The sequence below is a fragment of the Anomaloglossus baeobatrachus genome, chromosome 1 (assembly GCF_048569485.1).
Source record: "Anomaloglossus baeobatrachus isolate aAnoBae1 chromosome 1, aAnoBae1.hap1, whole genome shotgun sequence".
In the NCBI taxonomy this organism is placed as follows: Eukaryota; Metazoa; Chordata; class Amphibia; order Anura; family Aromobatidae; genus Anomaloglossus; species Anomaloglossus baeobatrachus.
The window spans coordinates 952,526,195-952,550,564 of NC_134353.1; the positions used below are offsets into that span (position 1 = coordinate 952,526,195).

The window sequence follows — 24,370 nt, forward strand, 5'->3', positions numbered from 1 at the left end:
AGAGAGTGCGACAGACCCCGCACTACACATGAGGGAGAGAGCGACAGACCCCACACTACACATGGAGGAGAGAGAGACAGACCCCACACTACACATGGAGGAGAGAGTGCGACAGACCCCGCACTGCACATGGGGGAGAGAGCGACAGACCCCGCACTACACATGGGGGAGAGAGAGACAGACCCCACACTACACATGGAGGAGAGAGAGACAGACCCCACACTACACATGGAGGAGAGAGAGACAGACCCCGCACTACACATGAGGGAGAGAGTGCGACAGACCCCGCACTGCACATGGAGGAGAGAGCGACAGACCCCGCACTACACATGAGGGAGAGAGAGAGCGACAGACCCCGCACTACACATGGAGGAGAGAGAGCGACAGACCCCGCACTACACATGGGGGAGAGAGAGCGACAGACCCCGCACTACACATGAGGGAGAGAGAGTGACAGACCCCGCACTACACATTAGGAGAGAGAGCGACAGACCCCGCACTACACATGAGGAGAGAGAGCGACAGACCCCGCACTACACATGAGGGAGAGAGAGCACGACAGACCCCGCACTACACATGGGGGAGAGAGAGCGCGACAGACCCCGCACTACACATAAGGGGGAGAGAGAGCGACAGACCCCGCACTGCACATGGAGGAGAGAGCGACAGACCCCGCACTACACATGAGGGAGAGAGAGCGACAGACCCTGCACTACACATGAGGGAGAGAGAGTGACAGACCCCGCACTACACATGGAGGAGAGAGAGACAGACCCCGCACTACACATGGAGGAGAGAGCGACAGACCCCACACTACACATGGAGGAGAGAGCGACAGACCCCGCACTACACATGGAGGAGAGAGCGACAGACCCCGCACTACACATGGGGGAGAGAGAGCAACAGACCCCGCACTACACATTGGGGAGAGAGCGACAGACCCCGCACTACACATGGGGGAGAGAGCGACAGACCCCGCACTACACATGGTGGAGAGAGCGACAGACCCCGCACTACACATGGGGGAGAGAGCGACAGACCCCGCACTACACATGGGGGAGAGAGCGACAGACCCCGCACTACACATGAGGGAGAGAGAGCGACAGACCCCGCACTACACATGGAGGAGAGAGCGACAGACCCCGCACTACACATGAGGGAGAGAGCGACAGACCCCGCACTACACATGAGGGAGAGAGAGCGACAGACCCCGCACTACACATGAGGGAGAGAGAGCGACAGACCCCGCACTACACATGGGGGAGAGAGCGACAGACCCCGCACTACACATGGAGGAGAGAGAACGACAGACCCCGCACTACATATGGAGGAGAGAGAGCGACAGACCCCGAACTACACATGAGGGAGAGAGCGACAGACCCCACACTACACATGAGGGAGAGAGCAACAGACCCCGCACTACACATGGGGGAGAGAGAGCGACAGACCCCGCACTACACATGAGGGAGAGAGAGCGACAGACCCCGCACTACACATGAGGGAGAGAGAGCGACAGACCCCGCACTACACATGAGGGAGAGAGAGCGACAGACCCCGCACTACACATGAGGGAGAGAGAGCGACAGACCCCGCACTACACATGGGGGAGAGAGCGACAGACCCCACACTACACATGAGGGAGAGAGCAACAGACCCCGCACTACACATGGGGGAGAGAGTGACAGATCCCGCACTACACATGAGGGAGAGAGAGAGACAGACCCAGCACTACACATGAGGGAGAGAGAGCGACAGACCCCGCACTACACATGAGGGAGAGAGAGCGACAGACCCCGCACTACACATGAGGGGGAGAGAGCGACAGACCCCGCACTACACATGAGGGAGAGAGCGACAGACCCCGCACTACACATGAGGGAGAGAGCGACAGACCCCGCACTACACATGGGGGAGAGAGCGACAGACCCTGCACTACACATGGGGGAGAGAGCGACAGACCCCGCACTACACATGGGGGAGAGAGCGACAGACCCCGCACTACACATGAGGGAGAGAGAGCGACAGACCCCGCACTACACATGGAGGAGAGAGCGACAGACCCCGCACTACACATGAGGGAGAGAGCGACAGACCCCGCACTACACATGAGGGAGAGAGAGCGACAGACCCCGCACTACACATGAGGGAGAGAGAGCGACAGACCCCGCACTACACATGGAGGAGAGAGAACGACAGACCCCGCACTACATATGGAGGAGAGAGAGCGACAGACCCCGAACTACACATGAGGGAGAGAGCGACAGACCCCACACTACACATGAGGGAGAGAGCAACAGACCCCGCACTACACATGGGGGAGAGAGAGTGACAGACCCCGCACTACACATGAGGGAGAGAGAGCGACAGACCCCGCACTACACATGAGGGAGAGAGAGCGACAGACCCCGCACTACACATGGGGGAGAGAGCGACAGACCCCGCACTACACATGAGGGAGAGAGCAACAGACCCCGCACTACACATGGGGGAGAGAGTGACAGATCCCGCACTACACATGAGGGAGAGAGAGAGACAGACCCAGCACTACACATGAGGGAGAGAGAGCGACAGACCCCGCACTACACATGAGGGAGAGAGAGCGACAGACCCCGCACTACACATGAGGGAGAGAGAGCGACAGACCCCGCACTACACATGAGGGAGAGAGCGACAGACCCCGCACTACACATGAGGGAGAGAGCGACAGACCCCGCACTACACATGGGGGAGAGAGAGCGATACAAGGTTTATGATTCATTCCTCTAAAAACTGGACAATTTTAGGACCAAGAATAAAGTGTTGGAGTCGCCCGCTCTCCTGCACAGTCTCCTCCTCAGATCGGATTCAGGTGGCTCCGACAGAAAAAAAGGGAAGACGACATCTGCACTGTTTTATCTTTTCAAATAATTTCCCCTTATTCTCTTCAGTTATTTTTTTTGTGTTTTTAGTTGATTTTTCTCAACATCATCTCATCCTCATTACAATAAAGGATTTTCTGTTGTTTTCTTTTGATTTTTTACTGATTGACATAAAAGATGAGCAAAGACCAAATTATGGAGAAGATATTAAACCTGAGTCTGGAGATAATCTTCCATCTTACTGGAGAGGTGAGAGGCTCTGATGTCATCACATTACATCATTATCTATGGGAATAACAGAGGATATGACCGGGGAGGTGAGAGGTTCTGATGTCATCACATTACATCATTATCTATGGGAATAACAGAGGATATGACCGGGGAGGTGAGAGGTTCTGACGTCACCACATTACATCATTATCTATGGGGATAACAGAGGATATGACCGGAGAGGTGAGAGGCTCTGATGTCATCACATTACATCATTATCTATGGGGATAACAGAGGATATGACCGGGGAGGTGAGAGGCTCTGATGTCATCACATTACATCATTATCTATGGGAATAACAGAGGATATGACCGGGGAGGTGAGAGGCTCTGATGTCATCACATTACATCATTATCTATGGGGATAGCAGAGGATATGACCGGGGAGGTGAGAGGCTCTGATGTCATCACATTACCTCATTATCTATGGGAATAACAGAGGATATGACCGGGGAGGTGAGAGGATCTGATGTCATCACATTACACCATTATCTATGGGAATAACAGAGGATATGACCGGGGAGGTGAGAGGATCTGATGTCATCACATTACATCATTATCTATGGGGATAACAGAGGATATGACCGGGGAGGTGAGAGGCTCTGATGTCATCACATTACATCATTATCTATGGGAATAACAGACGATATGACCGGGGAGGTGAGAGGCTCTGATGTCATCACATTACATCATTATCTATGGGAATAACAGACGATATGACCGGGGAGGTGAGAGGCTCTGATGTCATCACATTACGTCATTATCTATGGGAATAACAGAGGATATGACCGGGGAGGTGAGAGGCTCTGATGTCATCACATTACATCATTATCTATGGGAATAACAGAGGATATGACCGGGGAGGTGAGAGGCTCTGATGTCATCACATTACATCATTATCTATGGGAATAACAGAGGATATGACCGGGGAGGTGAGAGGCTCTGATGTCATCACATTACATCATTATCTATGGGGATAACAGAGGATATGACCGGGGAGGTGAGAGGTTCTGATGTCATCACATTACATCATTATCTATGGGAATAACGGAGGATATGACTGGGGAGGTGAGAGGTTCTGATGTCATCACATTACATCATTATCTATGGGAATAACAGAGGATATGACCGGGGAGGTGAGAGGTTCTGATGTCATCACATTACATCATTATCTATGGGAATAACAGAGGATATGACCGGGGAGGTGAGAGGCTCTAATGTCATCACATTACATCCTTATCTATGGGAATAACAGAGGATATGACCGGGGAGATGAGAGGTTCTGATGTCATCACATTACATCATTATCTATGGGGATAACAGAGGATATGACCGGGGAGGTGAGAGGTTCTGATGTCATCACATTACATCATTATCTATGGGAATAACAGAGGATATGACCGGGGAGGTGATGGACTCCGGAAATGTCTGTAGTGATATTATTAATGTCTCCACACTCAGGATTACACAGTAGTGAAGACCTCTAGTGATCGCTGTCAGGCCCCTGTGTGTGAAGGACGGGGAGGAACCCTGAGCCCAATCCTGGGGCCTCCATCTCCCCATTGGATACATGAGAACATCAATGACCAGAAGATCCTAGAACTCACCAACAAGATGCTGGAGCTGCTGACTGGAGAGGTGACACTGCTGGGAATGCTGGGACATTATACAGGACGGCACTGGAGGATTCTGGGTGATGACGGTATCATTGTGTTGTCAGGTTCCTATAAGGTGTCAGGACGTCACCGTCTATTTCTCCATGGAGGAGTGGGAGTATCTAGAAGGACACAAGGAGCGGTACAAGGAGGTGATGATGGAGGAGCCCCAGCCCCGCACATCACCAGGTAATAGACAGGACTGAATACACCCGGCCTATAATTATCTGTATGTAATAATGATGTCCGTCCTGTCTGTGTCTCCTGCAGGTCTCTCCAGTACGAGGACGACCCCAGAGAGATGTCCCGCTCCTCCACAGGATCCTCAGGTAGATGGAGATCTCCCCTATGAGGTGTAGACGGCTGTGACCTCCTTGTGTTCAGTCTTGTTTTCTCCTCCAGTATTAGATGTTTTATACTTGTGTAATGAGAGCGGTGGAGACGGCAGGATCACAGCTGACCACAGACCTCACATGTCCGGATCTTATCTCCATTATTCCCGGGGACTTTTACAATATTTTGTTTTGCAGGTTTTGGATCCGGATAAAGATCTGCACAATATTAATTCTCCAGAGAGAAATGTGAGGGGCGATCAGCGGAGTAACGAGGGGATTCCTACAGATCACCGCCCCGGTGAGTACAGACCACCCAATAACGCACACAAGTCACACATTCCTATTTTCCGCTCTTTGCTGTGTCAGTTTCTCCAGCGGTATATTAACCCTTCATGTACAATACACATGAAATGTGACTGAATCTGTGATCCCGGTGCAGGTGATAACACGGGATGTGCAGTTATGTTATAGAGGAGAAATACAGCTGGACATGAATTCTGCCGATGTGAGCGAGGACGAGCTCCAGCTCTTTCCTATTATCCGCTGTCAGGGCTGATGAGGGGTTTCTTCAGTTTAGGGACTAAGAATCCATTATCTCCTATTACACTCATGTCAGTGTGTGACTGATACAGAACATGGAGACATAAACCCAAATAACAGGAGCGGATGGAGATTACTGCTCTGAGGGTCGTTAATGCTGCTCACCAGGGAGGAGGAAGAGACAGAGATGGCAGAGCGTTATTATCACATAACAAATATCATGGTTACATGACAGACGAGCGTCACCTCTTATATATAACCCATTGTGTGCGGATAGGATGTCCGGGGTCCAGCAATTTAATCCTGATATTGGGGGTGGATTCTTTAGCGATTCTCATCATCAGTGAATGTGCAGGATAAGAATTTAATAATAGGAAAAAGAATAAAGTATTTCTATATTCTGATCTTATTTTCTTCTAGGAGACAAAATGTTCAAGTTATTTTTCTTTTTAATCACAAGATGCTGAAATGTAACAAATCTCTCCTCGGTTGCTCATTTCTGTTGCTGACTCTTCCATCTTAAGGCCACTTTACACGCTACGACATCGCTAAAGCGATCTCGTTGGAGTCACGGAATTTATGACGCACATCCGGCCGATTTAGCGATGTCGTGTGTGACACCTATGAGCGAATTTGAATCGTCGCAAAAACGTTCAAAATCGCTCATCGGTGACATGCCCCCCTTTTCCCAATTATCGTTGCTGCTGTAGTAACGATGTTGTTTGTCGTTCCTGCGGCAGCATACATCGCTATGTGTCATGCCGCTGGAACGACAAACATCTCCTTACCTGTGTCCACCGGAAAAGGAGGTGGGCGGCATGTTCCGGCCGCTCCTATCCTCCCCTCCTTTTCTATTGGGCGGCGGTTCAGTGATGCTGCTGTGACGTCGCTGTGACGCTGAACGAACTGCCCCCTTAGAAAGGAGGCGGTTCGCCGGTCACAGCGACGTCTCTGCACAGGTATGTGCGTGTGATGCTGCCGTAGCGATAATGTTCGCTACGGCAGCGATCACTACATATCGTGCCACCGACGGGGCGGGTGCTATCGCACGCGACATCGCTAGCCGATACTAGCGATGTCGCAGCGTGTAAAGCGACCTTTAGGCTAGTTTCACACTTGCGTTGTGTGAAGCATGTGACTGATGCGTTGTAAATAGTGTGATAATAAAGGCAACGGATTCCTGTGAAATAATGTGTTGCGTTCAAGGATTTTTCGGGTGTATGTGTTTATATACTTTCACTACAGATTAATCATGGGGGGGGTCTCATAGACGGCTGCCATGATTAACCTAGGACTTAGTGGCAGCTATGGGCTGCCATTAACTCCTTATTACCCTGATTGCCACCGCACCAGGGCAATTCGGAATGAGCCGGGTAGAGTCCCGGACTGTCTCATCTAATGAATGTGGCAATTCCAGGCGGCTGGTGGCTGATAATCTTAGGCTGGGGGGCTTCCCATAACGTGGGGCTCCCTATCCTGAGAATACCAGCCTTCAGCCGTGTGGCTTTATCTTGGCTGGTATCAAAATTGGGGGGGACCGCACGCCATTTTTTGTTTAAATTATTTATTTATTTATTGTGCTGCACAAAATAGACCCGCCCACCGGCGGCTGTGACTGGTTGCAGTGAGACAGCTGTCACTCAGCGTGGGGGCGTGTCTGACTGCAACCAATCATAGGCGCCGGTGGGCGGGGGAAGCAGTGAATACGAGATGGAATAATGAGTGGACGGCATTTTCAAAAGCAGGAGAAGCCGCCAGAGCAGTGTGACAGTCGTGCAGCGCCGCGTCGGTGATCGGTGACTATGAAAGAAGGGAAGAGAGGAAGAGACAGACCGACAGAGAGAGAGAGATCGACAGAGAGACCGACAGATCGACAGAGAGAGAGAGACTGACAGAGAGAGTGAGAGAGACTGACCGACAGAGAGAAACTGACCGAGAGAGAGAGACTGATTGACAGAGAGAGAGGGAGACTGACCGACAGAGAGAGAGACTGACAGAGAGAGAGAGAGAGACCAGGAGTGCTTTTAAACGATCTAGAACAGACCTGGGCAAGGGGCGGCCCGCGGGCCACATCCGGCCCGCCTACTCTCTGTGACCGGCCCGCCTGGCTCAGGGCGTCCTTGCTGGCCGGTCACTGATGAGAGCAATCTGACCTGTTGTCCGGAGCTCCAGGCTCTGGGAGGCGCGTGGTTAGATTGCCCTCATCAGTGCCCGGGGGGGCTCACTCGGCCTCGTCAGTTCTGGTGCCCCTTGGCCGGGGCCCATTCGCCTTAGTTCTGCTGCAGTCCTCGGCAGGAATCTGCGACGCCGTCCCTTTAAGGAGCAAAGACTTCCTGGTTGAACTTAATCTGTGGGCGGAGCTACCGGCCGGCGTCCTGCTCATCCCACAGATGAGAGTTGCAGTGCCAGCCAGCGACCCCCGGCACAGTGCTTCTTTCCGGCTCTGTGTGGGCCCCCTCTCCACCGTGACCTGAGCGGTATGTGCCCTCCCCACCCCCCGATTTATGGGCCCTGGTGAGCTGTATGGGCTCTTCTCCCCCCCTAGGTGTATTCCCTGCAAACCCCCCCCCCCCGGTGCCGTATGTGCTGGTCCCCAGAGCCGCGTGTGTGTCTGTCTGTATGTATATATGTAGCAGAGCTATGTGTGTATGTATGTATATATGTAGCAGAGCTATGTGTGTATGTATGTAGCAGAGCTATGTGTGTATGTATGTAGCAGAGCTATGTGTGTATGTAGCAGCAGAGCTATGTGTGTATGTATGTATATATGTAGCAGAGCTATGTGTGTCTGTATGTAGCAGTGCTATGTGTGTATGTAGCAGAGCAATGTGTATGTATGTATATATGTAGCAGAGCTATGTGTGTCTGTATGTGGCAGAGCTATGTGTGTCTGTATGTAGCAGAGCTATGTGTGTCTGTATGTAGCAGAGCTATGTGTGTATGTAGCAGTGCTATGTGTGTGTGTATGTAGCAGAGCTATGTGTGTCTGTATGTAGCAGAGCTATGTGTGTCTGTATGTAGCAGAGCTATGTGTGTATGTATATAGCAGAGCTATGTGTGTCTGTATGTAGCAGAACTATGTGTGTCTGTATGTAGCAGAGCTATGTGTGTATGTAGCAGTGCTATGTGTGTATGTATGTAGCAGTGCTATGTGTGTATGTATGTAGCAGAGCTATGTGTGTCTGTATGTAGCAGAGCTATGTGTGTCTATGTAGCAGAGCTATGTGTGTAGCAGAGCTATGTGTGTATGTATCAGAGCTATGTGTGTCTGTATGTAGCAGAGCTATGTGTGTCTATGTAGCAGAGCTATGTATGTAGCAGAGCTATGTGTGTATGTATCAGAGCTATGTGTGTCTGTATGTAGCAGAGCTATGTGTGTCTGTATGTAGCAGAGCTATGTATGTAGCAGAGCTATGTGTGTCTGTATGTAGCAGAGCTATGTGTATGTATGTAGCAGAGCTATGTATGTAGCAGAGCTATGTGTGTATGTATGTAGCAGAGCTATGTATGTAGCAGAGCTATGTGTGTATGTATGTAGCAGAGCTATGTGTGTATGTATGTAGCAGAGCTATGTGTGTATGTATGTAGCAGAGCTATGTGTGTATGTAGCAGAGCTATGTGTGTCTGTAGCAGAGCTATGTGTGTCTGTAGCAGAGCTATGTGTGTCTGTATGTATGCAGCAGAGCTGTGTGTCTGTAGGCCTGTATAATGTGTATCTATGTATGTCAGTGTATATGGCTGTATAGATGTGTCCGTTCTATATGTATTTTTGTGAGTTTGTCTTTAAATATGTATGTGTACGTATGTGTGTCTGCGTGTTGATGGGGCCCACTGGGACTCTTCCGCCCGGGGCCCACAAAAACCTGGAGCCGGCCCTGACCCTCATCACACGCTGCGTGTCGGGCAGGAAACAGAGGACAGATCCTGAAGCTCCGCACAGTGTAGGCAGCGGAATGCAGGAATCTCTCCTCTGTTCCTTGCCTGACACTTTTCTCTGTGACACACGCGCGCCCTGATATCGTCAGTACGGCGCGCGTGTGTCATTTGAAAAGTTCCCACCCGGCAGGAGAAGCTGCAGAGGCGGGGGCCGTATGGAGAGAGGCAGCGGCGGGGGCTCCTAGGAATACAGCGTCGGCGCAGCCTGGCCATGTGAAGGAGAAGCAGCTCAGCGGGGGGCTCGTACGGAGGTGTCTGAGGACGGGAACGATAAGAAGAGAGGTGAGTGGTTACTAGTAACCTGCGGGGACAATGGGGGCGGGCAGGCGGGGGGCTGGGGGAGAGGGGTAACTTTTGACAAATATTTGGGGTGTAGTGGTTTAGTATATGGGAATGTAGTTTTACAGGTGTGGTATATGGGGGGGTGTAGTGGTGTAGTTTTATAGGTGTGTAGTGGTGTAGTATAATGCAGGTGTATATAGGAGTGTAGTATAATACTACACCCCTATATACACCTGTATTATACTACACCACTACACCCCTATATACACCTGTAATATACTACACCCCTATATACACCTGTATTATACTACACCCCTATATACACCTGTATTATACTACACCACTACACCCCTATATACACCTGTAATATACTACACCCCTATATACACCTGTATTATACTACACCCCTATATACACCTGTATTATACTACACCACTACACCCCTATATACACCTGTATTATACTACACCCCTATATACACCTGTATTATACTACACCCCTATATACACCTGTATTATACTACACCACTACACCCCTATATACACCTGTATTATACAGGTGTATATAGGGGTGTAGTATAATACAGGTGTATATAGGGGTGTAGTGGTGTAGTATATTACAGGTGTATATAAGGGTGTAGTATATTACAGGTGTATATGGGGTGTAGTGGTGTAGTATATTACAGGTGTAGTGGTGTAGTATAATACAGGTGTTTATAGGGGTGTAGTGGTGTAGTATAATACAGGTGTAGTATATAGGAGTGTAGTATAATACAAGTGTAGTATATAGGGGTGTAGTGATGTAGTATAATACAAGTGTAGTATATAGGGGTGTAGTGATGTAGTATAATACAAGTGTAGTATATAGGGGTGTAGTGATGTAGTATAATACAAGTGTAGTATATAGGGATGTAGTATAATACAAGTGTAGTATATAGGGGTGTAGTGATGTAGTATAATACAAGTGTAGTATATAGGGGTGTAGTGATGTAGTATAATACAAGTGTAGTATATAGGGGTGTAGTGATGTAGTATAATACAAGTGTAGTATATAGGGGTGTAGTGATGTAGTATAATACAAGTGTAGTATATAGGGGTGTAGTGATGTAGGTTATCACAGGTGTAGTATATAGTGATGTGCTGCAGTTTATTACAGGTGTAGTATGTAGTGATGTAGCATATTACAGGTGTATATAGGGGTGTAGTATATTACAGGTGTATATAGGGGTGTAGTGATGTAATATATAGTGGTATAGTATATAGAGGTGTAGTTTATTACAGGTGTAGTGTATACTGATGTATATTACAGGTGTAGTATGTGGCGGGTGTAGTGATGTAGTATATGGGGATTGTGTGTGTATGTATACATTGTGTGTATGTGTATATATATTATACACGCACAGTATATATGCGTGTTTGTGTGTGTGTATATATATATATATATATATATATATATATATATATATATATATATATATATATATATATATATATATATATATATATATATGTAGAACCGAGTTAATTATATTAGTCCGGCCCTCTAAAACCATCCCAATTTCTCATGCGGCCCCATGGGAAAATTAATTGCCCACCCCTGATCTAGAACGTTCTGCTGGACATGCTGAGCATGCTCATTAGAACGTGACGGAATCCTGCAGTGGAATCCGTCGCCAAACGCATGGCAATGGAATCCAGCACCATAGACATTCATTATGCCTCTTAATGGTTCCCAACAGAATCCTGCAGAGTGCGATTTTTACAGCAGCAAAAAAAGTTACATGATGCGTTCCTTCCGCCCGATGATCACTGAAGGTCACCGACAAAACATCTGATTCGCCACGGGGCGGATGCAACACAAGACCATCCATTGCAATCTGCCCTTAATAGAAACCTATGAGGAATAAACGGATTCCTGCAACGGTTACCGTAATTCCTCAAGACGGCAGATTGTAACGGATGCCGCACAACACAAGTGTGAAACTAGCCTTATAGAGGATTTATGGAAGGAAAAGGGCTGCAGAGTGGTATTCTGTAAGGATTGACTGCTCGTGTCCTCTTATTGCACCCCCTTTCCTTCCATGAGAAGCTCTCTGCCTTGGGCGGTGGGACCGGAGGTCGGTGCATTAGCTTCTGGAGGATTTTCCTGGGCTATTTCCAGTGTTGTACCTGCTAGCACAATTTGTTGTGGTGAGCGCTATAGATAATATTTTGGTTGCTGTGCTCGGCCAATTCACACATGGAGCACTGTCCTCTGTCCTTTTCTTTTTATAGAATACTTGAACTTTGAGGCCATAAACTCAAGTGTCTAATTCCTTTTATATTCCAGTTATAAGGCATCCATGGACACTGAGCTTGTGGTGCCAGGTATGACAGTCAGGAAGTAATCAATATTATTAACTCATTTTCTATGTGATTTCATTTTGGTATTGTGGTAGAGTTGTTTTGGTAATAAGACCATCACTATCTGAACAGCTTAACGAGACTGCAGTCAGGGGCCTGAGTTTACCAGTGAAAACCAAGTTTTAAGGTTATAGTGTATAAAATTTACAAATCTGTTTTATTGTTTTGACTTAAGATTTTGGCAGTATAAAGAATACATCTGAAGAGCAAGTCAGTATCCCAGAAAAACCCTCAGCCCTTCACAACCAAGATCCATCATCTGTTTCTAAACAGTCTCCCGATTCAACGCAGAATGTTCAGCAAAATAAAAGCCACACAAGGGGTGATCAACAACTAAGAACTCACACGGGGGAGAAGCCGTATTCATGTTCAGACTGTGGGAAAGGTTTTACTCGGAAACCAAAACTTGATGACCATATAAAAACTCACAGTGGGGAAAAGCCATTTTCTTGTTCAGAATGTGGGAAATGTTTAATTTCTAAATCACAGCTTGATGGGCATATAAGAAATCATACAAGGGAGAAGCCATTTTCTTGTTCAGAATGTGGGAAATGTTTCATTTCTAAATCACAGCTTGATGGGCATATAAGAACTCATACAGGGGAGAAGCCATTTTCTTGTTCAGAATGTGGGAAAGGTTTTACTCGGAAAGGAAACCTTGATGACCATATAAAAACTCACACTGGGGAAAAGCCATTTTCTTGCTCAGAATGTGGGAAAGGTTTTATATCCAAATCACACCTTGATCTGCATATAAGAACTCATACAGGGGAGAAGCCATTTTCATGTTCAGAATGTGGGAAATGTTTTAGTTGCAAATCACGGCTTAATATGCATATAAAATCTCACACAGGAGAGAAGCCATTTTCATGTTCAGAATGTGGGAAATGTTTTAGTTGCAAATCACAGCTTAATATGCATATAAATTCTCACACAGGAGAGAATCCATTTTCATGTTCAGAATGTGGGAAATGTTTTAGTGGCAAATCACAGCTTAATATGCATATAAAAATTCACAAGGGGGAGAAGCCATTTTCTTGCTCAGAATGTGGGAAAGGTTTTAGATGCAAATCACACCTTGATTGGCATATAAAAACTCACACAGGGGAGAAGCCATTTTCTTGTTCAGAATGTGGGAAATGTTTCATTTTCAAATCACAGCTTGATGTGCATATAAGAACTCACACAGGGGAGAAGCCATTTTCTTGTTCAGAATGTGGGAAAGCTTTTAGTCAGAAACCAAGCCTTGATGACCATATAAGAACTCACACAGGGGAGAAGCCATTTTCTTGTTCAGAATGTGGGAAATGTTTCATTTATAAATCACAGCTTGTTATACATATAAGAACTCACACAGGGGAGAAGCCATTTTCATGTTCAGATTGTGGGAAAGGTTTTACTAGGAAACTATACCTTGATAACCATATAAAAACTCACACGGTGGAAAAGCCATTTTCTTGTTCAGAATGTGGGAAATGTTTCATTTGGAAATCACAGCTTGTTATACATATAAGAACTCACACAGGGGAGAAGCCATTTTCATGTTCAGATTGTGGGAAATGTTTTATTTGGAAATCGCAGCTTGATATGCATATAAAAACTCACACGGGGGAGAAGCCATTTTCATGTTCAGATTGTGGGAAATGTTTTCTTTGGAAATCGCAGCTTGATTGGCATGTAAAAACTCACATGGGGGAGAAGCCATTTTCATGTTCAGTATGTGGGAAAGGTTTTATTTGGAAATCACAGCTTGATATGCATATAAAAACTCACACAGGGGAGACGCCATTTTCATGTTCAGTATGTGGGAAAGGTTTTATTTGGAAATCACAGCTTGATATGCATATAAAAACTCACACAGGGGAGAAGCCATTTTCATGTTCAGATTGTGGGAAATGTTTTATTTGGAAATCACAGTGTGATATGCATATAAAAACTCACACAGGGGAGAAGCCATTTTCATGTTCAGAATGTGGGAAAGGTTTTATTCGGAACTCACAACTTGTTATACATATAAGAACTCACACAGGGGAGAAGCCATTTTCTTGTTCACAATGTGGGAAATGCTTTGTTAACAAATTCACTTCTGTTAGACACATGAAAAGTCACACAAGGTAGAAGATATTTTTATGTTTAGAATGTGGGAAATATTCTAGCAGTAAATCAACTGTGGCTGAACAGATAAGAATTCACACAGGGGAAAAGCCGTATTCATGTTTAGAATTTGGGAAATGGTTTACCCAGAAATCAAATCTTGTCAGACATCAAAGAATTCACAGAGGGGAGAAGCCATTTTTATGTTCTGTATGTGGAAAGTGTAATCACCAAAAGTTACATCTAATTGTACATCAAAAACTCACACAGAAAAATCATGTCTATAACATATATTTTGGTAGACATCACAAAACATTCAAACAAGGAAGCAGACATTTTTTTCAATTGTTTCTGTCAAATCCCCAAAAGAACAACAGCTGCAAAGGAGTCTTATGTTCTGCCTGTGTTTTCTCTGGTTTTCTCCCACACTCCAAAGACTGATAGGGAATGTAGATTGTGAGCCCTAAGGAGTACAGTGGTGATAATGTCTGTAAGGCCTGTTTCACACGTCAGTGAAAAACATTGACGTTCTTCACTGACGTGTAAAACACGCACATGTCCCTCCGTGTTCCGTGATTCACAGCACACGTGGGTTGTCCATGTGCAATCCGTGATCCGTGCTTGGAAATGGACATTACTCACCTGCCTTCGCTCCTGCTGCCCATGGTGCTGAACTCCTCGGCTCTGCAGCGTCCGCCCACCGCTTTCTGCAGCTACTTTCGTTTCGGCTGTTCCTGCTTTCATGAATATTCATGAGCCGGGCAGGAGCTGTAGAGAGCAGAGGCTGCACAGCGAATCGCTGGAAAGGTTAGTTGAAAATGTTTATTATTTAATATTTCAGTGTTTTTCTGGTGCGTCTTTCACGGATCACACACGGATCACACCATAGTGTGGTCCGTGGGTCATCAGTGATGCCAGAAAAAAATGGACTTGTCTCCGTGCAGAATCATGGACACACGTGTACTCTGCACGGATACACGTTCAGTGAAAAATCACTGATGTGTGAGCAGAACCATTGATTATAATGTGTCTGCGTATGTCAGTGATTCTGGTACGTATAAAAAAAAAATCACATTCATACCAGAATCACTGACGTGTGAAGGGGGCCTAAAGCTGCGAAATTTTTGACGCTATAAGGCCATGTGCACACTAGAAAGTGCCTTTTTCTTAAGAAAAAAACGGACCCTCTGAAAGAATCCCACACCTGTGGTAAAAAAACGCACCAAAACTGCAACAAAATCTGCTTGCGGTTTTACGTTTTTGGTGCGGATTTACAGCAGATTTTCCGCAGGTTGGTCCCTGCGGGTTTTTACCATTATCTTTGGCCAAAACCGCAAGTACCTGCAGAAAAGAAGTGACCTGCTCATTAATTCCTCAGCAGAAAATCCGCGAGTAAATCTGCAAGTATAAAAAAAAAGCAGTGTGTGCACAGCATTTTTTAAAACCTATAGATTTTGCTAGGGAATTTACTGCTGCAATGTTAGACACATTTTCTGCAGCAAATCCACGGTAAATCCGCAGCATGCGCACATGGCCTTAAAGTAAATAAATTGAGTTACAAGCCTGAAGAAGGCCGGTTCATAGCAAAATGCATGGTATTGAATTTTATTAATTTTAATAAAATATTATTGAAATCTAGTATATTGATCCTTCTTATCCCATTACTACATTGCCATTGGAGACGGAGAGTGGAGCATTTCCTCTGTGTGGATCCCCACTGGAGGATTTTCTTGCAGCACATTGGAGAACCTGCGCTCCATTTCCTGCAATAGGTTTTTAATTCATATGTATATACTACTGCTAAGTAATAATTAGTGAACCCGTGAATGTTCGGATTCGCCGAACTTGGACGGACCAGATAAGAAATCAGGTTCTGCTGGTGAACTTGACCCCTAACAATGAACCGCATACTACTCAATAGGGAGCCAAAGCTCAGGGCTGTAAATTGGTCGTAGTAAGGGCTTGGGGGCTGCAGATGAAAAGAAAATTAAGGCAAGAGCAGGACGATTGTCCTGCAAACAAATATGCACATGTAAATGCCTTAATTCCTTAACGACCGCGGGCAGTAAAATTACGTCCTAGCGGTCATAACGTTACTGTCCGCGGTCTGCCGGCGGCAGCATGCCGCGATCGGCGCACATCTCAGCTGATTTTCACAGCTGAGATATGTGCCTGCTAGGCACAAGCAGAATCGTTTTCTGCTCGTGCCGTTTAACCCCTGTAATGGCGCTGTCAATATGTGACAGCGCCATTATAAACTCAATCGCGGTAAAGTTTTACTTACCGCCCGATACCGGAAGTCACGTGACATGATCACGTGACTTCCGGTGGTTGTCATGGTAGCACAGGGTCATGTGATGACTCCTGTGCTAGACATGAACCACTTTCACTTTCGCATTGGCCGGAGGCCAGGAAAGCAGGAAGTGCACGTATCTGCTGTTTACAGCTGTGTAGCTGTGATCAGCAGATAGTGCAGAGCGATCGGATTGCTGATCGCTATAGCCCCTAGGGCGACTAGTAAAATAAAAAAAAAGTAAAAAAAAGTTTTAAAAAATTAAAAAAGCAAAAAAACCTAAAAGTTCAAATCACCCCCCTTTCGCCCCATTGAAAATTAAAGGGTTAAAAAAATAAAAAATATACACACATTTGGTATCGCCGCGTTCAGAAACGCCCGATCTATCAAAATATAAAATCAATTAATCTGATCAGTAAACGGCGTAGTAACAAAAAAATTCCAAACGCCAAAATGACTTTTTGTCGCCACAACTTTTGCGCAAAATGCAATAACAGGCGATCATAACGTAGCATCTGCACAAAAATTGTACCGTTAAAAACGTCAGCTCGAGACGCAAAAAATAAGCCGTCACTGAGCCATAGATCCCGAAAAATGAGAACGCTACGGGTCACGGAATATGGCGTAAAACGTGCGCCACTTTTTTCAGACGAACTTCCGAATTTTTTTTAACCCCTTATATAAAAGTAAACCTATAAATGTTTGGTGTCTACGAACTCGCACTGACCTGAGGCATCACACCCACACATCAATTTTACCATACAGTGAATCAAAAAGCTGTGGAGAGAAAAGCGCACATAGGGTCTTATCTGATAAACACTGCAGGTATAGAGAATAGGACAGGTGCTCACCTGTGGAAGTTGTGACAGGCACAACTCCTATGAAGGCAAAATGTAGAGATTGGTCAAGCAGCAGCCCTGATAATGCAGTTGAGAAATCAAAAGGTAGATGAAGAAATCGGGTTCAATACTGCGCTAAAACCATGAAGCCAGACGATATGATGGATACTTTTCTTTATTTAGGACAAGTCAACGCGTTTCAAAGGCATGTCCGCCTTCTTCATCAGGACAAGGAAAAAAACATAATACCTATAATAATAATACTTATGTTTTTTTCCTTGTCCTGATGAAGAAGGCGGACATGCCTTTGAAACGCGTTGACTTGTCCTAAATAAAGAAAAGTATCCATCATATCGTCTGGCTTCATGGTTTTAGCGCAGTATTGAACCCGATTTCTTCATCTACCTTTTGATTTCTCCACCATACAGTGAACACAGTGAATAAAATATCTCAAAAACAATAGTGCTATCGCACTTTTTTTGAAATTTTTCTGCATTTGGAATTCTTTTGCCGTTTTCCACACTATATGGTAAAACTTATGATTTCATTAAAAAGTACAGCTCGTTCCGCAAAAAATGAGTCCTCACATAACCAAATTGACTGAAAAATAAAAAAGTTACGTCTCTCAGAAAAAGAATGGCATAAAAAACGGAAAGCGAAAAATCGGCCGGTCGTGAAGGGGTTAAAGGGCTTCTGTCACCATAGCACTCATGGTTACATAACAAGTAAACGAAGAAACTGAAAATTTTTGCAATGATCCCCACGGTGATGAATTGAAGAGATTTTATACAGACCACCAATCTAGAAAAGGGCCCTTAACCCCTTCAGCCCCCGGGCACTTTCCGTTTTTGCGTTTTTGTTTTTTGCTCCCCTTCTTCCGAGAGGCGTAACGTTTTTATTTTTCCATCAATCTTGCCATATGAGGGCTTGTTTTTTGCGGGACGAGTTGTACTTTTAAATGAAACCATAAGTTTTACCTGTGGAAATCCCGGCCCTCGAGTGTGGAGATAGAGGCCGGGACTTCTGCAGGTAAGCTGCACGAATGTCCGTAGGTTTACCGCAGCTATTTCGCTTTACTACAGCAGCTAAAAATAGATTTATCCGCAGATACAAACTCCCGTGGGCACATAGTCTAACAAGCAAGGTCCCCTATATAGCCTGTATTCCAAGTTCACCACACAACCAAAACTGACCAAGTTCCCCCACAGATCACCGAATTGAAAAAAGGCCCCAAACCAGCCTGTTTACCCTGTTGAGCCTCAGAGCTCTCATTTCCCACGATCCATCACACAGCACCCAATGAAGACAAATATGGGTCACAGAATCCAATCCAACAGAGTCAGCAAAAAACAGGAGTGATAGGTGCTTGACTTGTGTAGATTGCCACTGCTTAGCTCATTTTCAAGGGGGTGATATTGACTAAAGATGCCCATGCTCCTCAGGTGCTAACTCTGTGCTTTCAGCAGGGCACCAATTCTAACTCTGTCTGTTTTAACAGTTCCCACACAAACCAATTTTTGTCTCCAGTGGTGCGCAGTCTAGTTGCTGCAGTTGAAAATGTCGTTGTTGGATTTGTGATTGAGCCGGTGGTCTGCCAGCTAGATTTGCTCCTGCCAGTCTAGGAATAATGCAATAGCATTCAGAGTTCATTTTTTGTTTTCGCTCATGGGGTCATGATTAAAGCGGGCTTTACACACTGTGATATCGGTCCCGATATCACTAGTGTGGGTACCCGCCCCCATCTGTTGCGCGACACGGGCAAATCGCTGCCCGTGCCGCACAACATCGCCCAGACCCGTCACACATACTTACCTGCCCGGCGACGTCGCTGTGACCGGCGAACCGCCTTCTTTCTAAGGGGGCGGTCCGTGCGGCGTCACAGCGACGTCACTGAGCGGCCGCCCAATAGCAGCGGAGGGGCAGAGCTGAGCGGGACATAACATCCCGCCCCCCTCCTTCCTTCAGCATAGCGGCCGGGAGGCAGGTAAGGAGAGCTTCCTCGTTCCTGCGGCGTCACACGGAGCGATGTGTGCTGCCGCAGGTATGAGGAACAACCTCGTTACTGCTGCAGTAACGATTTTTGAGAATGGACCCCCATGTCACCGATGAGCGATTTTGCACTTTTTTGCAACGATGCAAATTCGCTCATAGGTGTCACACACAACGGTATCGCTAATGCAGCCGGATGTGCGTCACAAATTCCGTGACCCCAACGAGTTCGCATTAGCGATGTCGTAGCGTGTAAAGCCCCCTTAAGAGTGCAGCAGTTTCAAACCAAAGTGAAAGAACTGTAAGTACATGGGGCAGGCCAGCTCCAGTAGTGTAGACTCCACCTGCTGCATTTAAAACCTTGTAGTCGGATTAGTGATGGAGCCGGAGTTATGGCAGATAGTTTTGCTACTGACAGTCACAGCCATCTCACTAATCCTCTTGATTGGCATTCCCAGTGTCACGATCCACTTATGGCTCTGCTGGTGCAGAGCTATTGTATGTGTTTTGCTGTCTGCATTCTCCAGGGTTAGGTCCTATGGGAGGAGCCTGTTCTATCGGGCCTCATTCTGGGATCATGCTGCCTTATCTGGAAACTATTCCCTCTGCACGCTGCCAGTGATAGTTCTTTCTCTGCAGTGTACACCTCTGGTAATTAAGTCTGCTCTGATCCTGCCCACTACCCAGTACTCCATTCCCTGACCTTCGTCCCTCCTGTCCTCCCTGTTTCCCTGACCTGCACCCTGCTTTATTGTCCCGTCTCTGCTCCCTCCTCCCTTCCCATGTGTTCTCCAGGTTCCCGACCTCGGCTTGCTCTTTCACTATGGTACTGCTCCATTCCTGCTCCTGATGATACCTCCTGGCTTTCCGACCTCGGCTTGTTATCTGATTACGACTCTGTTCCCCTCCGGCTCCTGACGATACCTCCTGGCTTCCGTGACTGCGGCTCTGTTTATTCTTTTGTACCTCTGTTACCTCCCGACAATGACATCGGCTTGACTGACCATTCTATTGAGGCTCCAAGATTACGCTAGTGACCTCTAGTGGGTAAGCGTCTAACTACACTTAGAGGCATTACATCTTGCTGGAGTACCAGCTCCCCCTGGTGGTATCTCACACCTGAGAATACAAAGCATTTCTTGAGAAAAAACTATTTTTCAAAGTAGGCAGACATGAAATATTGTTTACCCACCCAGCAACAAGGTAATCAAATAATGTATATTATATATAGCCTGTATTCCAAGTGCAGCCCACAGCCAAAAATTACTGAGTTCCCCCACAGACCACTGAATTGTAAAAGAGACCCAAACCAGCCTGTTTACCCTCACAGCTCATTGTTTGATATGCACCACACAGCACCCAATTTAAGGAGAGATGGGCCACAGAATCCCATCCAAAAGACTGGTCAAAAACCAGAAGTGACAGGTCCTGACTTGTTGAGATTCCAACTCTTTTGCTCGTTTTCAAGGGGGTGACGTTGACAACAGATGCCCATGCTCCTCAGATGGCAACTCTGCACTTTCAGCAGGGCACCGATTCTTACACTGGCTGTTTTAACAATTCTCTCATAGGAAACAACCATTTCTTTTTCGCTCCTAATTGGGAGACCCAGACAGTGGGTGTATAGCTACTGCCTCTGGAGGCCGCACAAAGAACTACACTTAAAAGTGTAAGGCCCCTCCCCTTCTGGCTATACACCCTCCCGTAGGAGTACGGATTCCTCAGTTTTAGCTTTGTGCGCAGGAGGTCAGACACGCACGCATTGCTCCATTGTTTTTAGTCAGCAGCAGCTGCTGACTATGTCGGATGGAAGAAAAGAGGGTCTATACAGACTCCCAGCATGCTCCCTTCTCACCCCACTGTATGTCGGAGGTGTTTGTAAGGTTGAGGTACCCATTGCGGGTACGGCGGCAGGAGCCCACATGCTGATTCCTTCCCCATCCCTTTTTACAAGGCTCTGGGTGAAGTGGGATTTACCGGTCTCCAGGCACTGAGACCGTGCTCCATCTACAGCCCCTGGAGAAGATGCTGGATGGAGCGGAGTACATCAGGGACATGGCCCTGCTTCCTCAAGGTACTCTGTGTCCCCGTGCATTTGGCGCTCACACCACAGCATGCTGGGTGTTGTAGTGCGCCGGGGGACATCAGCGCTGCGGCGCTTGTGCCATGGCCTCATTCAGCTTCGCTGAAGCAGGCACACTTATGGGAATCGGTCGCGCCGGCCGCTGGAACTGCGGCGCGGCTGGCACTTGTAGTGCGCCGGGGACTTCAGCGCGGCCTGCGCTTTTACGGCGGCCGCGCTGATAACTAGAGTCCCCGGCTTTTGCGGCCTGCTTCCGTTCGTTCCCGCCCCCAGACCTGCCAGTCAGGAGAGGGGCGGGACGCCGGCCACTTCGAGGAATCGGTCGCGCCGGCCGCTGGGGCGGCTGGCACTTGTGGTGCGCCGGGGACTTCAGCGCGGCCCGCGCTTTTACGGCGGCCGCGCTGATAACTCGAGTCCCCGGCTTTTGCGGCCTGCTTCCGTTCGTTCCCGCCCCCAGACCTGCCAGTCAGGAGAGGGGCGGGACGCTGGCCAAGGCATCAGCGCTGAGGGCTGGAGTCTTTTTTACATACTCCAGCCCTCACAGTCGGCACAGAGGGGACACTGTTCCCGCACTTTTGTTTGGAACCTCCCACGGACCGCCCCTCTCCACAGACGCCGGCAGCCATTCCTGCTGACACGCTGAGCTGCAGAGGGGAGCCGGGGAGACCCAGACAAGGAATTCTGCGCCTCTTACCCGCTATTCAGCGGGCGGTAAGCAGCCCTCAGGGCTCACCCCCTCTTGTGACAGTAGTATTTTTAGTATTGTGTTGCTACAAATACTTTGTGTTGCATAGCGCTGGTTGCCCTTTGGCTATAGACTCTCTCACATTGCAGAGAGCCAGCAGCATGTCGTCCGGAAAACGCAAGGGTGCCAAGGCACAGACATTATATGCTTCCTGCACCGCATGTGGGACTTTTCTACCGGCAGGCTCCACGGACCCCCATTGTGTGCAGTGCTCGGCCCCTGCGGCACTTGCACAGTCGGGACCTCTGCTGGACGTGTCCCAGGGTGTACCACCTGTGAATGCTGTCCAGGTGACAGGAACTGAGTTTGCAGCTTTTGCTGACAGAATGTCTCTCACTATGTCACAAATTCTTGACACATTGCGAGCTAGGCCTGTACTTCAGGCCACGGACACTGTGCAATCATTGCCCCCTGGTCCCCCTCAGCTCAATTACCTCCAAGCTCCGGGACGGGCACATACACCTCAGGGTGAAGACTCTGACTCGGACGATGGCCCCGGGCAGCCTAAGCGGGCTCGCTATGACGGGCCTTCACATTCATCTCAATGGTCAGGATCCCAGCGAGATGAATCTATGGGTGATGAGGCGGACGTAACTGATCAGGATTCTGATCCTGGGACCGCTCTCAATCTAGATACACCAGATGGTGACGCCATAGTTAATGATCTTATATTTAACATCAATAAGATGTTAAATATTTCCCCACCAGCTCCTCTGGTAGAGGAGTCAGCTTCGCAGCACGAGAGAATCCATTTCAGATACCCTAAGCGTACATTAAGCACTTTTCTGGACCACGCTGACTTTAGAGACGCAATCCAGAAACCCCACGCTTATCCTGAAAGGCGTTTTCCTAAACGGCTTAAAGATACACGCTATCCTTTTCCCACTGAAGTGGTCAAGGGTTGGACCCAGTGTCCAAAAGTGGATCCTCCAATTTCCAGGCTTGCAGCTAGATCCTTGGTTGCAGTTGAAGATGGAGCGGCACTTAAAGATGCCACTGACAGGCAGATGGAGCTCTGGCTGAAATCCATCTATGAAGCGATTGGAGCGTCATTAGCGCCTTCTTTTGCGGCCGTATGGGCACTCCAAGCTATCACGGCCGGGCTTGCGCGAGTTGACTCAGTCACACGTGCCTTTGCCCCGCAGGTAGCACCATTGACCTCGCAAATGACGGCATTCGCGTCGTACGCGATTAATGCTGTTCTTGACGCTACAAGCCGCACGGCAGTGGCGTCAGCCAACTCCGTTGTTTTGCGTAGGGCCCTGTGGTTGAGACATTGGAAAGCAGATTCTCATTCCAAGAAGTGCTTAACTAATTTGCCTTTTTCTCGTGACCGATTGTTTGGAGAGCGTTTGGATGAAATCATCAAACACTCCAAGGGTAAGGACTCTTCCTTACCGCAACACAGACAAAACAAACCCCAACAGAGGAGGGGTCAGTCTGGTTATCGGTCCTTTCGAGGACCGGGCAGGTCCCAATTCGCCGCGTCAAAAAAGACTCAAAAAGACCAGAGACGCTCAGATTCTTGGAGGTCTCAGTCACGCCCAAAAAGGCCAGCCGGAGGAACCGTTGCCAAGACGGCGTCCTCCTGACTTGCGGTCTCCGATTCCCACACCCGCGGTCGGTGGGAGGCTGTCCCACTTTGGCGACACTTGGCTGGCAAGCGTCAAAGACCGTTGGGTGAGAGATATTCTGTCTCACGGGTACAGGATAGAGTTCAGTTCTCGTCCGCCAACTCGTTTCTTCAGAACTTCTCCACCACCAGACCGAGCCGATGCTCTGTTGCAGGCGGTGGCCGCTCTAAAGGCGGAAGGAGTGGTGACCTCCGTCCCTCTTCAGGAACAAGGTCACGGTTTTTACTCCAATCTGTTTGTGGTCCCAAAAAAGGACGGATCGTATCGACCCGTCCTGGATCTAAAGTTGCTCAACAGACACGTAAAAGTCAGGAGGTTCCGGATGGAATCCCTACGCTCCGTCATAGCCTCAATGTCTCAAGGAGATTTTCTAGCATCAATAGATATCAAGGATGCGTATCTCCACGTGCCGATTG

The 24,370-nt window shown here is 47.7% G+C and overlaps 1 protein-coding gene across 1 annotated transcript in view; it reads left to right on the top strand.

The window, feature by feature from the left end:
• Positions 1 to 15,969, top strand: part of LOC142257014 (uncharacterized) — a 64,302-nt gene extending 48,333 nt beyond the window's left edge. Inside the window, exons 3-7 of the mRNA XM_075329065.1 lie at positions 4,589 to 4,765; positions 4,848 to 4,971; positions 5,053 to 5,111; positions 5,313 to 5,415; positions 12,453 to 15,969. Coding sequence (XP_075185180.1) covers positions 4,589 to 4,765; positions 4,848 to 4,971; positions 5,053 to 5,111; positions 5,313 to 5,415; positions 12,453 to 14,395 — 2,406 coding nt within the window. The 3' untranslated portion in view covers positions 14,396 to 15,969. The remainder of the gene's footprint in view (positions 1 to 4,588; positions 4,766 to 4,847; positions 4,972 to 5,052; positions 5,112 to 5,312; positions 5,416 to 12,452) is intronic.
• The last annotated feature ends 8,401 nt before the right edge of the window (positions 15,970 to 24,370 follow it).